General features: G+C 37.1%; 2 protein-coding genes across 10 annotated transcripts in view; one reads left to right on the top strand and one right to left on the bottom strand.

The window, feature by feature from the left end:
* The first annotated feature begins 1,909 nt into the window (after positions 1-1,909).
* Positions 1,910-11,502, top strand: LOC134745174 (N-alpha-acetyltransferase 60). Of its 2 annotated transcripts, XR_010128139.1 has the most exons (7): positions 1,910-2,069; positions 2,507-2,612; positions 3,192-3,423; positions 3,824-3,995; positions 5,410-5,622; positions 8,210-9,036; positions 9,167-11,502. XR_010128139.1 is itself a non-coding variant. In XM_063679162.1 (6 exons), exons 1-6 carry the CDS (start codon positions 2,053-2,055, stop codon positions 6,713-6,715), a joined length of 780 nt encoding a protein of 259 aa, XP_063535232.1. In that variant the 5' UTR covers positions 1,910-2,052; the 3' UTR covers positions 6,716-7,272. The 2 variants fall into 2 exon arrangements, 1 of the variants encoding a protein (XP_063535232.1); XM_063679162.1 differs by lacking the exons at positions 8,210-9,036; positions 9,167-11,502 and adding an exon at positions 6,676-7,272.
* Positions 11,503-11,542: 40 nt separating this feature from the next.
* LOC134745114 (potassium voltage-gated channel protein Shab) overlaps positions 11,543-14,723 on the bottom strand; it is a 98,348-nt gene continuing 95,167 nt past the window's right edge. For 7 of the 8 annotated variants that reach the window (XM_063679068.1, XM_063679073.1, XM_063679069.1 and 4 more), the window contains 4 exons: positions 13,865-14,265; positions 13,466-13,538; positions 12,887-13,041; positions 11,543-11,967 (listed from right to left, as the gene is read on the bottom strand). In XM_063679068.1, coding sequence (XP_063535138.1) covers positions 11,869-11,967; positions 12,887-13,041; positions 13,466-13,538; positions 13,865-14,265 — 728 coding nt within the window. In that variant the 3' untranslated portion in view covers positions 11,543-11,868. The remainder of the gene's footprint in view (positions 11,968-12,886; positions 13,042-13,465; positions 13,539-13,864; positions 14,266-14,723) is intronic. The other variant, XM_063679072.1, reaches the window with a different exon arrangement.

The raw sequence follows: 14,723 nt of genomic DNA, 5'->3' as shown, positions 1-14,723 counted from the left end.
TTTGTACGGGGTATCAATAACCGCTTAACCGCTGAACCGATTTAGATGAAAATTGATATGGAGATCAATATGGAGATAGTTTCAATTGTAAGCTAGAGAAGTTTTTGTCTCCGAAATCATCCCGTAAAGGTATAAAAAGGGGGTACACTATTTGTAAAGGGAATCAATAATTTCTTAAAAAAGGCCTATAGCCTAGACTAAAATCTTTTCATACGAAATAAAGAATATTTATTCATTATTGACCAATGAGGGCTAACGCGTATTAATTCGCCGCTAGGGGCGCGGCTAGTCTAGATGGTGGTCTATTCCATTGTTCGAAATGTCAAATGTCCTGTTCTTTAGTCTTTTGGACCACCATCAACAGAGGCGCCAATTGGTGAGCAAAAAAACGATAGCCCTCATTCGCCGTCTCTTTAGGGTTTGAAAAGGAGGTGGAATTTTGTATGTGGAATCAATAAAAATCAGATTGAATAAAAAAATAAGCTACCAAAATTGCTAATTCCACGCAGATAAGGTCGCGGGCAAAAGCTAATATAGTTGGTCAAACCAAATTGTCAGTAAATAAGACCCAAAAAAAACCACTCATCCTTTTTCTTTTGGGTGCTAGTACTAGTGTAAGACAAAGATAGTATGAATCTCTCTGTCTATGTTTGAAATGAGACAGTCCTTTGACAAACTATATTTATTATTAAAAAAAACTGAGCCAAAAACTGGTACAGTCCCGTTTTTCCGTTTTTCTGATTGATTTGAAAGGGACGACACTACAGTGTTGCCACTTTTTAATTTCTACGCTTTTTTTGCCAGACTGTACCTAGGAGGATATAACCAAACGGAGTAGCCATTAACAGCTATTCCCCAAAATTATATTACTTTTTGCATTCCCCTCTCCTATATATTATACTACTCTTTGCATTCCCCTCTCTCGAAAATAGTCGGCCAATGGTCATACACAATGTATGGACTAACGTTTATCTGACGTGCTATTTTGACGTTAAGGCTCCCTCCAGACTATGTGCGAGAATCGCGGCGCGACTTCACAGAGAGAACATAACATGTCGCGACGTTGACGTATGACTCCACACCACGGGCGCGAAGGCGTGAACAATCTGCGAAATCGACGCCACACTTACGTTCGCGGCTTCGCGCCTTGATTCGCGGATGAGTGTGGAGGGCCCTTACGTATACATTTGACGTTCCCCTCCCCCGCAAAAATTGGCAGACTTTTTTATACAGCAAACATACAGCAAATTACGAGCAAATTACAGACGTGGCGGCTCCATTTGGTTATATCCTCCTAGATTGGTTAGCAGAAGTTATTAAACAATGTACTCTGGCAAACCCACTTTGTCAGTAGAATTATTAGAACAACCCTTCGTGCTTATAGTTGGTCAAACCTAACTAGCGCCACCGGAGAGATTAGGAACTATTATTTAAAGCTGAAAGCGGTCACTTTAAGAGATTGGCATCCTTTCTATACCATCCATAGTCTTTTGGACCACCATCAACAGAGGCGCCAACTGGTGAGCAAAAAAACGATAGCCCTCATTGCCAGTAAATAAGAGCAAAAAAAACTATACTCATCCTTTTCTTTTGGGTGCTAGACTGCTAGTACTAGTGTAGGACAAAGATAGTATGATTCTCTCTGTCTATGTTTGAATTGAGACAGTCCGTTGACAAACTATACATTTTTAATTTTTCCGGCTTTGTCTACTGACTGAAATGGCTTCCTAAACTATAGTTGGGTGATTTTCAAAATAGTTTTGCCGTTATGTTGGTACCCTGAAAATTAATTTGATATGGCGGGTGTTGCTTTATCTGTGTTGTTTTCATAAGTTGCCATAATGAAAAACTATTTTTTTTAAACTGGTAACATCGTTGAAGTGCTGTCAAGTGAATTTTCTGACAAATTGATTGTCAAAAGAAATAAAAATAAATCCCGTCTTAGTGATAATTTGTTTTTCATTGAAGCTGATGGGGTAAATATTATCCAGGAATGATAACAAGTCGCCAAAGATAAGTTCTGCACTAAAGTATTAATGGCCAAACTACCGAATGGCTGGCTTCAGCTGGTAAGTGATTTCGCAGTGTTGTTAAGAATTTAATATGTTTTGACGGTGTTAGTAATTGTTTATATGCATGTATTGTCTTCCCTGGCAGCAGTAATTGGGTGAAATTGATCAATTGACTGCACATTGTGCTCAATATCTACAGCTCGGTAGCCTCGCGTCTTAGATCATGTTACGATGGTACTTTATCTTTTTGTTGTATATGTTTAGAACGTTGCGAAATGTTAACGTTGGGAACACTCAATTCGGTCACCGGGTTTATGAGCCATTTATATACACTCAACAGTAAACACACACCTGGATAAAGCTTACTCATTATTTATCTTTACTGAGTATTTCTAAATACTGAACTGAACTGAACTGTAAATTAATCAAAATTAAGCATTCATACGAACAATATTCAATAAATTTCTTCACTCACAATACAATTAATATTTCAGGTACCTTTCTGAAGGCTTCCAAGTTATAATCGAGAAGTCAAAGGAAGCAAAATGCTCTTTACAAGATGTACAGTTGCGTTTCTTGTGCCCTGATGATCTAGAAGAAGTGAGTATTACTTATTTTTACATTGTTGTAATAATATGTATTCAATATTTTATAACTGAAGCATAATTTTTGTTTTGGAATTTTAGAAAATGTTTCAGCAAGTCAACTAAAACTTTCAAGTTTCCGTTTCTAAAGCGCAACCCTATGGTCATTGCGCTAGTTTCTAAAGCCCAACCCTAAGGTCATTGCGCTAGTTTCTACAGCACAACCCTATGGTCATTGCGCTAGCTTCTAAAGCGCAACCCTATGGTCATTGCGTTAGTTTCTAAAGCGCAACCCTATGGTCATTGCGTTAGTTTCTAAAGCACAACCCTATAGTCATTTCGCTAGTTTCCGTTGAGCTCTAGTTTTCGTCCACTTGATGGATTAGCAACGAATATATTTCAATTTTAATTTGCTACTAGCAAAATATCATTTTTTTATGTAGATAGATCTATTGTTTATACATTAAGGATTGCAATAAGTCCAAATTTGAACGGCAAGGTAGGTTTAAATTCAAATTTTACGAAGTGGACGAAAACTAGAGCTGGACCGAAACTAGTGTAATGACCCTAGTTTCAGTCAATATATTTTTATTAGGTGAGGAGTTTGTGCAGAGAATGGTTCCCTATAGAGTACCCTCAGTCATGGTACGAAGACATCACTTCATCAGAGAGATTCTTTGCTCTGGCAGCAGTATACAAATCACAGATCATTGGTCTCATAGTAGCAGAAATTAAGCCATATTTGAAACTTAATGCCGAAGACAGAGGAATATTATCAAGATGGTTTGCCTCTAAGGACACACTTGTTGCTTATATATTATCTTTAGGTGAGTTTCTTTAAATTATACTTAGGAAGGGGATTCCTGTAAATTTTCTGATAAGAAATTAAGGTTGAAGTTAGTCATTTATGTATTCAATGTAGGCATGCCAAGTAATCATTTCAAACTTATACTATATATGTATGTTGTATTTATATAATTATCTCAACAATGGAGCTTTCTTAAATCCGCTCCAGTAAATCATGAAAAGCAGTTGAGGTGTATGACTAAAGCGTAAATCCTCCAACTTCAATACATGTGTCTGTCCAAATCTGACCTATGGCTGCAAATAGAAATTTGTTATGAAGATCTTTATCGGACTTGTGTACACAAATCTACTCTTATAACAAATATGTAAGTGTTTATCAACAAAAACTTTTTTTTATTTAGTGTTATCTATGTGACACAGGGGTGGTCCGCTCGTACCGGCGCTCAGGAGTGGCCACACTTCTGCTGGATGTGTTGCTGAGCCACCTGGCGGGCGCTGCGCCACAACCGCCGCACGACCACCGCGTTAAGGCCATCTTCTTGCATGTGCTCACCACCAACACTGAGGCTATACACTTCTATGAACAAAAAAGGTAAGTGCTGATAGATTTATAACTACTTTTTTTGCATATGGGCTGAATGTAAACACTGCTTGCTGCTATGAAATATGCCTCGGACGACAACCATGCACTATGGTATGAATAAGGAGGCATACACAAAATACTCTTGCTCACTGCCATGTACTCTACCTTGCCCCTGCGGCAAACTAAATGTAATATTAACAAGCATTGTTATTTCCCAGCGTAAACAAGTTATCCTGATTTTGCATTGTTATATTTATTTCCTTGAAATAAAGTTGAGGTTTCCAGGAATCAAAGTGGTGCTTAAAATTATCGTCACTAGATATCTCGTTGGAAATAACATACAACTGTGAATTATTTTTATTTTTATTTTGCCTATAATTCATGTCATGACACGTCACACTTTTGCGGCTTCCACAGAACCGCGCCTCGTACATGAATCATACGAAGGTAGATAATTGAAGAGGTTATCCAAGGTCAAATAAATGCACGAATCGTATTTAACAATTACTATGATACCAATAACTCATACGATACCTAACCTAGATAAGTTGACCTATAAATGTTTGAAAACTGTTTTTAAATGCAAACTAAATACCTACTATTTTGTCTGTTCTGATTAAAATATTAATGGCCGAAACCTTATCTTATTGCCATAAGGTTTAGTTAAGAACAGTTCACTATGTCGTCTAATCTAGATGAGAAAATTAGATAATTTTGTTATCTTAAGCACTAATGTACTCGTATATTCTACCTATAGTACTCTTTCTATCAGCATTTGATCTTATCATTATCACACATTTACATTTCGTACAATGAAACTCCGTAATTGTATGAAGCAAACTTACTTGTTGCTAAGCAATAGCTAACCTGCTATACGATTTTTAGTATTTTTACACTTAACATTCAAATGTTTGTATAATTTCTTAATGCGAAATAAACATAGCGAGACCAAAATTAACATGATAAAATGTATAGACAAAGACAATAGACTTGGAATTCTTCAAACCTTTTCATTATTCTTTTTCTTTAATTTACTTTCACCGTTTTAAACTTTTTATGCACATACTTACTACATGAGTTAATGTTACTAAAGAGCTAAGGAATTTGAGATATTGAAGACCTGCTGGACCGTAAGTCACTTTGAACTACCTTCTACTAACATTAAGTAGTATGGTTTACCTATTTAAACAATGTCGTGTCAGATGATTTTTTATTTAATAATAAAATTGATGAAAATAGAAATCTGATTTGATGATGCATATCAAATTTATTCATATTTTTTTTGCAATATTTAAGTCTTCGGAAAAAATATAACGGCGATTTTTATTATTGTGTAGGCAAATGAAAATATAGAGAATTCAGAATTTGATATGCATCACCACAATTATACTCTTATCCTATACACCGCTGTGTAACGTTTCAGATTCTGTCTGCACTCGTTCCTTCCCTACTACTACTCGATCCAGGGCCGCAACAAGGACGGCTTCACGTACGTGTACTACGTGAACGGCGGGCACGCGCCGTGGGGCATCTACGACTACGTGAAGTGCGTGGCGCGCGCGGCGTGGCGCGGCGGCGGGCTCTACCCCTGGCTGTGGGGCAAGCTGCAGGCCGCGCTCACTATCGCGTGGCACAGGTAGTTAATCTATTGCTTGGATGCGTTTTTATCACTTACCGCTGTGGATTAATCTGCGGTGGCAGCATGGTTCCATCTTTATCGCCTGTCACTTTCGCACTTACATACTTGTTAGAACGTGACAGGCATGGTGACAGGTGATAAAATTGCTACCGTGCTACGGCCGCTGGGCACTCGAACAACCGTAAGGCCTTGATTTTCGGTTGTCGCAGTATGCGTAGATCGCCACATGGTAAGACAGCGACATTGGCTTAACGTTCCATAGAAACGTTCTACGTCCGTAACCTACGTTTTACGGGCGTTTTTTTTAAATGTCTAATAAGTGCTGAGGCTTCGGCATAAGGATCGCTTACGTTCTGACATGGATGGAAGTGAGTGACATCTTATTCAAACGATAAGATCGATAAGTGATAAAAACGCGATTATAAAAGGACGCCTGGATTGTTTTGTGGAGAGATGTGATGATGTTGGTCCTGTTTGCTTTATGTATACATACATAGGATATTAAGAAATCATTCATTGGGTTGTACTGTGTATAACCCGATCGGTACATGTGCATGTACATGACAAACTCAAATGTGATTTCATGTAATGGATAAACTTAGTTGGACTTATTTTGAACCATATCCAGTGTTATAATTCAGTTACAAAAATACATATGTCGTAAAAATAATATTTTAAGCGATTAGGCTGTGTGTGAAAACATTACACACCTTTTTGGGTGTACAGTCGAAGTCATAAATATGTATACATACATTTCTTCGCCATATTCCATTGAAATTAAGTGAAAATATGTAAATATGGCATTGACTGTTAAAACATGTTTTAAGAATAAAGTAACAAACTGACATTAACTGGATTACATCATTTGGACTCTTACCAGTCAATGCTAGTTCGTTGGATTCTTATATTGCTAGACAATGGATATGATAAAACGTTGCTAGTCTTTCTTGTACCATCCAACAACTTAGACGCCCCTTCATAAGTGAACTCGCGAATCACCAACAACCTTACATCGTTGAACGACTGTAACAACCTAACATTTCCTTACAGACCCGCCGCGAGCACAACGCCTTTAGTGATAACGCCATAGAGTTGCCTTTCGTGTTTACTAACTCCTAAGATAATATTAACACTATATGACCAGCTGTATAATTTTCTAACGTTCAATGACTTCAATGACTCTATCTTTAATTATATATACATATAATATCGGCATTAACTGTTAGTCTTCTAATGTATATTTGTTAACCCATATTTTACTTTTAAAATTAAATGTATGTGTTTCACTAAAATAGTTTTGACTTGCAATACGCTTTTACTAATGCACCAGCAGAATAATTAGGTAAGCCGGATAAGTGATCAAAATGATTTTACAATGTAATTGTTGTTATGAGTATGAGAGCAAGAGCGTGTGTAGATTATTTCTACCAATTTGGCCGCTTGGTAACCTTTGATGCTGACCGTGTACATACGGATATTTAAGATGAAACTCATTTCATTCATTGAACGCAATTCTAAGTTTAGCCTAGATGTGCAAACGTCGAAGAAGTCATCATTAAAATATTGTTTTTACTAGGTAGATGGCGCTAGTATTAACAGCAAAGCAATACTCTACTGACCATCGGTGTAACTCACATCTTTGCAATAAATAATATGATGATGATGATAAGTTTGACAAGATCACCACAAAAGTAAAGCTGCTACCCGTAGAGTTAGACCAAGATTAACTCTGCAACGATTTTTACAGCACACACTGGAATTGTTATTTATATGTCATAATTTCATAGAAGTTTGACGTTTAAAATAACACTTGCACAGTCTGGGCTATCAAAGTCGCAGCAGACTTATCTTGGTCTAACTTTACTTTCACGGCATATTTAGCTGATTTTGCACGTCTGGTTTAGCCATCAAACAAGGAAAATGTTACAAGGTTTTGTTTTCAAATTCCCTCTCGAGTCACTAGCACGCTTACCGATGTCTACTGTCTATAATAAATGATAAATAGGTATAGTAATGTCGTAATTGAGCTAAGCAGAGCATTTATTTAAATAGGATTGACAAAATATACCTAATACCTCTTGACATTTTAGCGCAATAAGACTCGTGTATAACTACTCGTAAATAAACCAGTGTAGGTACTCTACTGTACTAAGAATTGAATGCAGACTATTTCGAGAGTATACCTATATGCCTTCTTCGTGTTTGTTGTAAAATACATCAAATGTAATAACTTCGAGGCAACCCAAGTGTGGGCTATATTTTCGTTTTTCAATAATTGTTTTATTGTATGCATATATTTGCTACATTCTGTTTGTTGTGTTCACAAGATCATTTATCGTTTTGTTTGATTTTAAAAATTTGATTGAACGAATTGTGCTGGTGAAATCAGTTCAAAGTTTTCTTACAATTGCTGTCCAATTTCTAATATCGGTGTATCAGCTCAACATGTAACTAAAAAGTATCATACCAACGAATATCACATATGTATACAACCGCTGATATGTATCTACCAATATATTTCTTTGTTAACATGCGTGTGTTTAAGTATAAATTAATATCTTGCAAATATCTATTACGTTTTCAGGAATGCCTACAGATTTTAGTGGCGCGTCGCGTTCCCCGCAATCCAGTGCGAGTTTTAGTTTGAGGACAAAAAGTCGTATATTTAATATTTAAAAGTATTTATGAATGTATTATTATTTTATATATTTTGACATATATTTACATCATGTTTGCATAGAAATCGACAAAGATATATGTGATAAATTTTAGTTTACCACTGAGATAGATCATTATTTTCTTGTATTTTTGTGATATTTGGCATGCGTTTGTGCGATTACCTACAGTCGTGTTGGCCGATAAATGTAAGAGACAAAACGACGAAGGCATTGGAATTTTTCTGAAACATAAAGTTGTATGTGTGCCATGGATAACTGCCAAGACATTTAAAGTAAGGTGCCTGTGTGTTCAGTGTAGGAACTGTGAACAAACATTTAGAGATATTCAATCACAATCAAGAACTACATTAGTACGGTCTATTAAGGGTATTCAGCAATAAAATATACTCATTTTTACTATTTACCTAACACGATGAGATAACATTAATGATTTTATTTTGAGTATGCAACTGTAGGTACTTAGGTAATAATATCTTTTGTTAACCTTTGTTTCCCACTGAAAATGAACACCACCAACTCTTAAGGTCAATAATAAATAATTTGTAAAAAGTTAACTATTGTACCGAAACCGCACTTAAAAAAAAAATCCATCCCTTTATGTTGTGATTACCAACTTGTGTATTAAATATTATTAAAACGCCATGTTCACCATATAGCGGCAAACTCCTTGACATACGAATCATATACAATGCATTCTTTGTGACGAAACAAAGTAGATATGTATATACTCAGCGTCAAATACTCTGTAGCAGTCAGTGGCCAGATAGTTTGGTAAACCATACTACATATATGGTGTACCGGACTATTTGACTACTTTGGTTGCTACAAAGTATTTGACGCTGAGTGTACATTAAATAAGTAAGTAATCTAAGTTTATTCTTTGCATCCATATTAAAAATATATAAAATTAATTTAAACAACTTTACTAATTAAGTGGACAAATTTTATTAAATTTTTTAACTACTTAATACTTAAAGTATGATTTTCCACTGTTTCGTTTTATGATTATGTGCTATAGATAGAACTCTATGGAATCACCCTATCAGGCACTAATAATTATTTGTGCACTTTCCCAGGGTAGGATTATTATTGTTACTCATTGTAAACCAAAGTATTTTAATTTACATGATTATGTTACTAGCTGTCGATGTTTTTTTCTAATTATTATTGATTAAATTATTGTTAAGTGTTTATTATGGAAACAAGTACCTAAGTACTATTTGGACCACTACTCATTTAGTTTGTATTGATTAGGACAATTTTGTATGTATTTATAAAATGATGTTACCTATTACATTATGTAGTACATACTAGGCCAATGAGAAGAGTTGAAAACTTTTGTTTTGTTTGTAGCCAGCGTAGCCAGCTTTTCTAGCTTCCTTCACATGCATTAGAAATAGAGTCTAGTAAATAAAGAAGACTAGCTACCATACAGAGCCGCGAGACTCGTCAATTTTGTAGGTGACATTACATTGAATATTATTTTCACCACACCAGCTGGTAAAGGCTCTCTTGATTGTACAAAAACTGATAAGAAAGTTGCATTTTATTCACATGTGAGGCAAAGTAATCAAATGCAAATTTTGAGTTGTTTTCTTATGTTTGCTGTTAGAATTTACTTTTAAATTATGATTTTGAATGATAAATATTTAATAACATTCATTTTAAATCGACTTGCTTTGATTTTGTTTGATATTTTACATTTAGTATTTTCCTTGTAGAGCGTCGGTTTTTTGTCTAGAAGTCTTCTAGAAATCGATTTTCGCTCATGTCGTCTCGGACATGGGTATATTTGGTATCAGTGCATTCAGTGTGATGTTCTGAACACAAATATATGCGACGACAAGCGCGAAAGTGGTGGGGATAGTTGCTGTGACGTCATAAAGTCGGCAGTACAAAGTTTTTTACTTTTTTCTTTTAAACATACCATGTGGGGTATCAAATGAAAGGGCTTTGTGATTAGATCACATATATATAACATACTGTAACATTTTGACTACTTGGTCAAACAAATCATTAGAAAACGTTCAAAATTTTCACAATCCACAGTTGACTCTGAACTGCTCTAAATTGAAAATGACTGAATGGATTATTCCAAATTTTACACCAAATGACTGTGATTACCCTCTATATAATGTCTAAAAATAATTAACCAGATATAGTACCAGTTTTCATTTGGTACCCTACCCATATTGCTATAGTGTAATTAGGTAATTCAATAATGTATTTCTTTTATTATATACTTTGTCGTTTCAACTTGGCTCATTGGCTTTTGCACAGCGATTGATACCACGTTCGACGTGGTTTTGACAATCAAAATGGTTGCAAACGTCGGAGAGTGGTAAACTAGATGCGAATCTTGTACAATCGAGGACATGCCCGGTAAACCACTTCATAGAAATTTTACCTCGATCCTTACGAGCGAGCTAAACTCCGCCTCCCATAGAAATAACCAATTACGAGGCATTTAGGATTATTTATCTCAATAATGAAAAGGGTAAAAGCAGGTAATGTGACAAACAATAGGTAGTAAGGACAGTTTATTAGTTGTTGTTGTTTAGGCTAAGCTGCATTTTGGATTCCTTGTCTTAGTTTGCAAATGCCGACCGTCACAGAGACAATGAACGGCAATAAACTTTACCTAAGCTAACATTTTTTTCAGCACCCACATTTTTAAGTGCCATGATGGATAGATAGATTTTTGATTCTTTTCATGCTATTGGTTATCACTTTTATGATATCGCCTGACCGTATGTAAGACGTTTAAACGATTTGTGCCCTTATGGTGGTTCACCGGGAATGTCCTCGATTGTACCTTCTCTCCTGCTTCGTTATTAACGCATTTGTTGCCAGTATTTTTTTTTTTCGAACTTTTGCCAGGTACCGGACTCCGCTCAGTGCCTCAAACGCATTAATTATATATAAGGTATAAGAACTCATAGACCCTCAGTAGCGTCAAGGGCACTGGGCGAAGTTCTTCAAATTTATGATTTTGTATATGCGTTCAAGGCACTGAATGTGTTAAATTATTTTGATGTAAAGTGAAACAAATGCCGAGGCTTGTAATTTGTTATTTTCACCCTGACACTACTTCACAGTCGCACATAATGTTATACTTAATAAATTTTATGATTGAAACTATTTGTACCCTTACTATGGAGAACATAGCTTACAAATAAATATCATTGTTGACTACAAATCTGTTTTTCAATCCGGAGGACGATAAAACAAAGCCACCGTAACAATTTCAGAAAATCTTTAATTTTAATAATTGCTTCTTTTTTCATCAACTATGCTGTACAAACTATATCGCTTAAATTAGAATTAGCAATTAATAATTGCACGTAAAAAAACTTAACAAATAGGTACCTTCAACTTTTCGATTGGAATGAACGACTATTACATTAAGTAATATTTTTACAATATTTATAACCCTACGAGAAATTATAATATTCAACAAGCAGTCACAATCGCCCAATGATATGTTAAAATGATTTGAATATTTTCAATATTGTTATTGCGCTAGTAAGTATTTAATAGTTGTGACTAGGATGGCGGGCGGGAACTACGTGACTAGATTCTCTCTCTCCAAGGCGCCCGCCTTGTGGTTCTGCCCCTTGAAGTCCTTCAGACGAATCGGCGACGACTCGTTGCCCGAATCACACTGAAAACAACAAATACGTCTATTTTCATGTTGTGTCTAAACCAGAGACCGAAACCGGTTACCAATAAAAGGGGTAGTAGATCGGGTATTTGATAGAATTGTTTTTAAAAACCCTATCAATTCGGCAGCCATATCATTAAATTTTACCTGTACGAAGATGTGACCAAATCAATACAGTTAATTTTGGGTAAGAACTTACCATAATCTACCCTTAATAAGGTTTCCCTACCAAATGTTTTTAGAATGCGAATTGGGTTATAATTGCATCACCGGACAGGCGCATGGCTGCCGGTACATTACAGTAGGTACGAGACCCGTGACGAGATAATGTGCAAATGCTTGATATAGTTGATAACTGATCATCGGAACTCCACCTTGACAAAAATGTTGCTTAAAACCTTACTTGCTTAGCAAACATAATGAAGAAGACTAATCGCCAAACGTGAAGTACTACTACGTGTCGCTAAGGATTTCCCTTCTGGTCATCAGCAGTTCCGTTTCATCAAACGGCACTTTTCAAAGAGAAATGCTTGATTTGTTGATAAATATACAAAAATCGCTGTATGTATGCCAACAAAATTGGAGGAGATTCTTCGATTCCTCATGATTTTTGGGTCCCATCATGAGAATTGGATTTAGACTAAAATGGGACCAATCTGGAAGTATACACCGTGTTTTTTTAGACTCTGTTAACTTCGGGGTATGGCCTGGGGTAGCTCCCCCGAAATTAACTGTGCTATTTAGTTTCCTTAAGGAATGATAGCGTTGTTGTATTTAACTCATCCAAACAATTTTTATTTTACAAAACATATATCGAATAGAATATAGTATCAGTACGAGTATCGGACAAAGATTGTAAACTTTCGTACAACTTGGAATTTTTCTCCGTGAATGTTTAGTGTACAAGTGGGAACCGTACGTTAGGTCCGAGGGAGCCCGAGTCCTGCAGCAGCAGCTCGCTGTCGGTGCCGCGCTCCTTGTTCTTGAGGATGGAGCGCGCGCGCGAGTCGCCCTCGTGCGGCCAGCCGCCGCCGCCGCCGCCGCCGCCGCCGCTACGCGCCTTGCCGTTCTTACCTGCATGCATAACAACGGGTCAACATTTCAATAGACATAGACGTCCTTTATTGGTAATGATATATTACAGGTCACAACTTAAATAATAATAACCATTAATATCGCCGTCGCTTATACCTCCCATTGAAACTAAGGGAGATAAGAGTAGGTGACAGAGGGCAGTGATGTATGAAAGGTAACGCTAGCCTTTCATACATCACTGCCCTCTGTCATATCATATCCGCTGAATCTTCATATTCATATCAATTTTCACAACGCCATCCATTCTTTCCCCGATCTTCCTAACTTATTTCTCAGATAACACTTACTAGCAAGACTCCAAAATACATTATTCTGAGAACTAGTCACGAGAGAGCGTTTACAGATGCAATTATTGTGTCATGCGTCATACTAGACTAGACTGCCAACCGAATATTATTGTTACCAAAAAGAATGTGGTGGTTGATTATCCTCGTGGCTATCCCTCTCGGAGGCTTCTTCTCCTCCTCCGCCCATTCCTGCAGAACAAACATTACATATAACAGATTGTAGAAAGCTAATATATACAGGTTATATTACCTAGTTACAAACGTGACAGTATTCTATTTAAGTTAATAACCCTGTCTTTGAACTTTGAAGTATTAGGGTCGTTGAAAGGTAGTAGGGTACATATAAACAACATGGATCCACATGCACGTTTGACGTGACACAAATACATAATACCCACATATTAAAGCTACTTCGTGCACCAGGTTATGAACTTAAAAATGTTAGGAAGTCGAAGAGTGGCGAGACCTCTCGTGATACCGTCGTCTCAGATAAGAAGAAAGCCGTGAAGACTAACCTGTTGAAAACGTGCCTTTCTGTGTTTGGGCTTGGAGTCGTCAAACGGGAGGCCGGGGGCGGCGAGTGGCTCGTCGGTAGGCTGCGGCAAGCTGGTACGCGAGGCGTCCAGGCGCGCGGGCCCCGCGGCGCCGGCGCTCGCGCTCGCGCTCACTCCGCTCGGCGACAGACTGCCTCGTGAGCCGCGCGGAGAACTTTCCCCCTGAGAACTTTTCGCACACAACACGCTCCCGTCCCCGGACGCACTCTTGCGAACACCCTTAAACTCTGTCGCTCCGCCCCCACTCGCGCTGCCTCCACTGCTACCGTCCAGAGGATTCACATACAAGTTTGATGAGTCGTTCTCGCACGTGATGTCGCCCTCTGAAGGAAAAGGGTGCGTAAGGCATGATGCAAATGTATCTGCAACGTAAGACATAAGACGCACATAGAGCCGGGCACCACCACACGGACATGAAGTCATAGGTTGTGTGCTGCTCGTAAATGATGCAATGAGGTGATGTAACGTGCTTTACATATATAAGAGTATGTGTATACATAAACAATCATAGGAGGACACTTATCACTGACACACTTCCACAATTGACAGGTCTAGGGGGCAATATCTATTCCTAATACCTACTTCTAGAAGATTTGGAATTCCTAATGAGGTACCTACCTGAACTACAATAATGTAATACTCTAAACATTTGATAGCTCACACATGCACAGAGCTACCTAAGTATTTTTTTGGAATTGATAACGTGAATTGACGTAGGTATCTTGCTAATTCTATATGTGTCTACATGGTATGTTTACTTATCGTCTATCTATTATTCTATAGTCTAGCGACTCTAGTGTGATGACAAGCATTTATCAAT

The sequence above is a fragment of the Cydia strobilella genome, chromosome 11, assembly GCF_947568885.1.
Source record: "Cydia strobilella chromosome 11, ilCydStro3.1, whole genome shotgun sequence".
In the NCBI taxonomy this organism is placed as follows: Eukaryota; Metazoa; Arthropoda; class Insecta; order Lepidoptera; family Tortricidae; genus Cydia; species Cydia strobilella.
The sequence above is the reverse complement of the archived record's forward strand: the minus strand, read 5'-3'. Positions and strand labels throughout refer to the sequence as shown.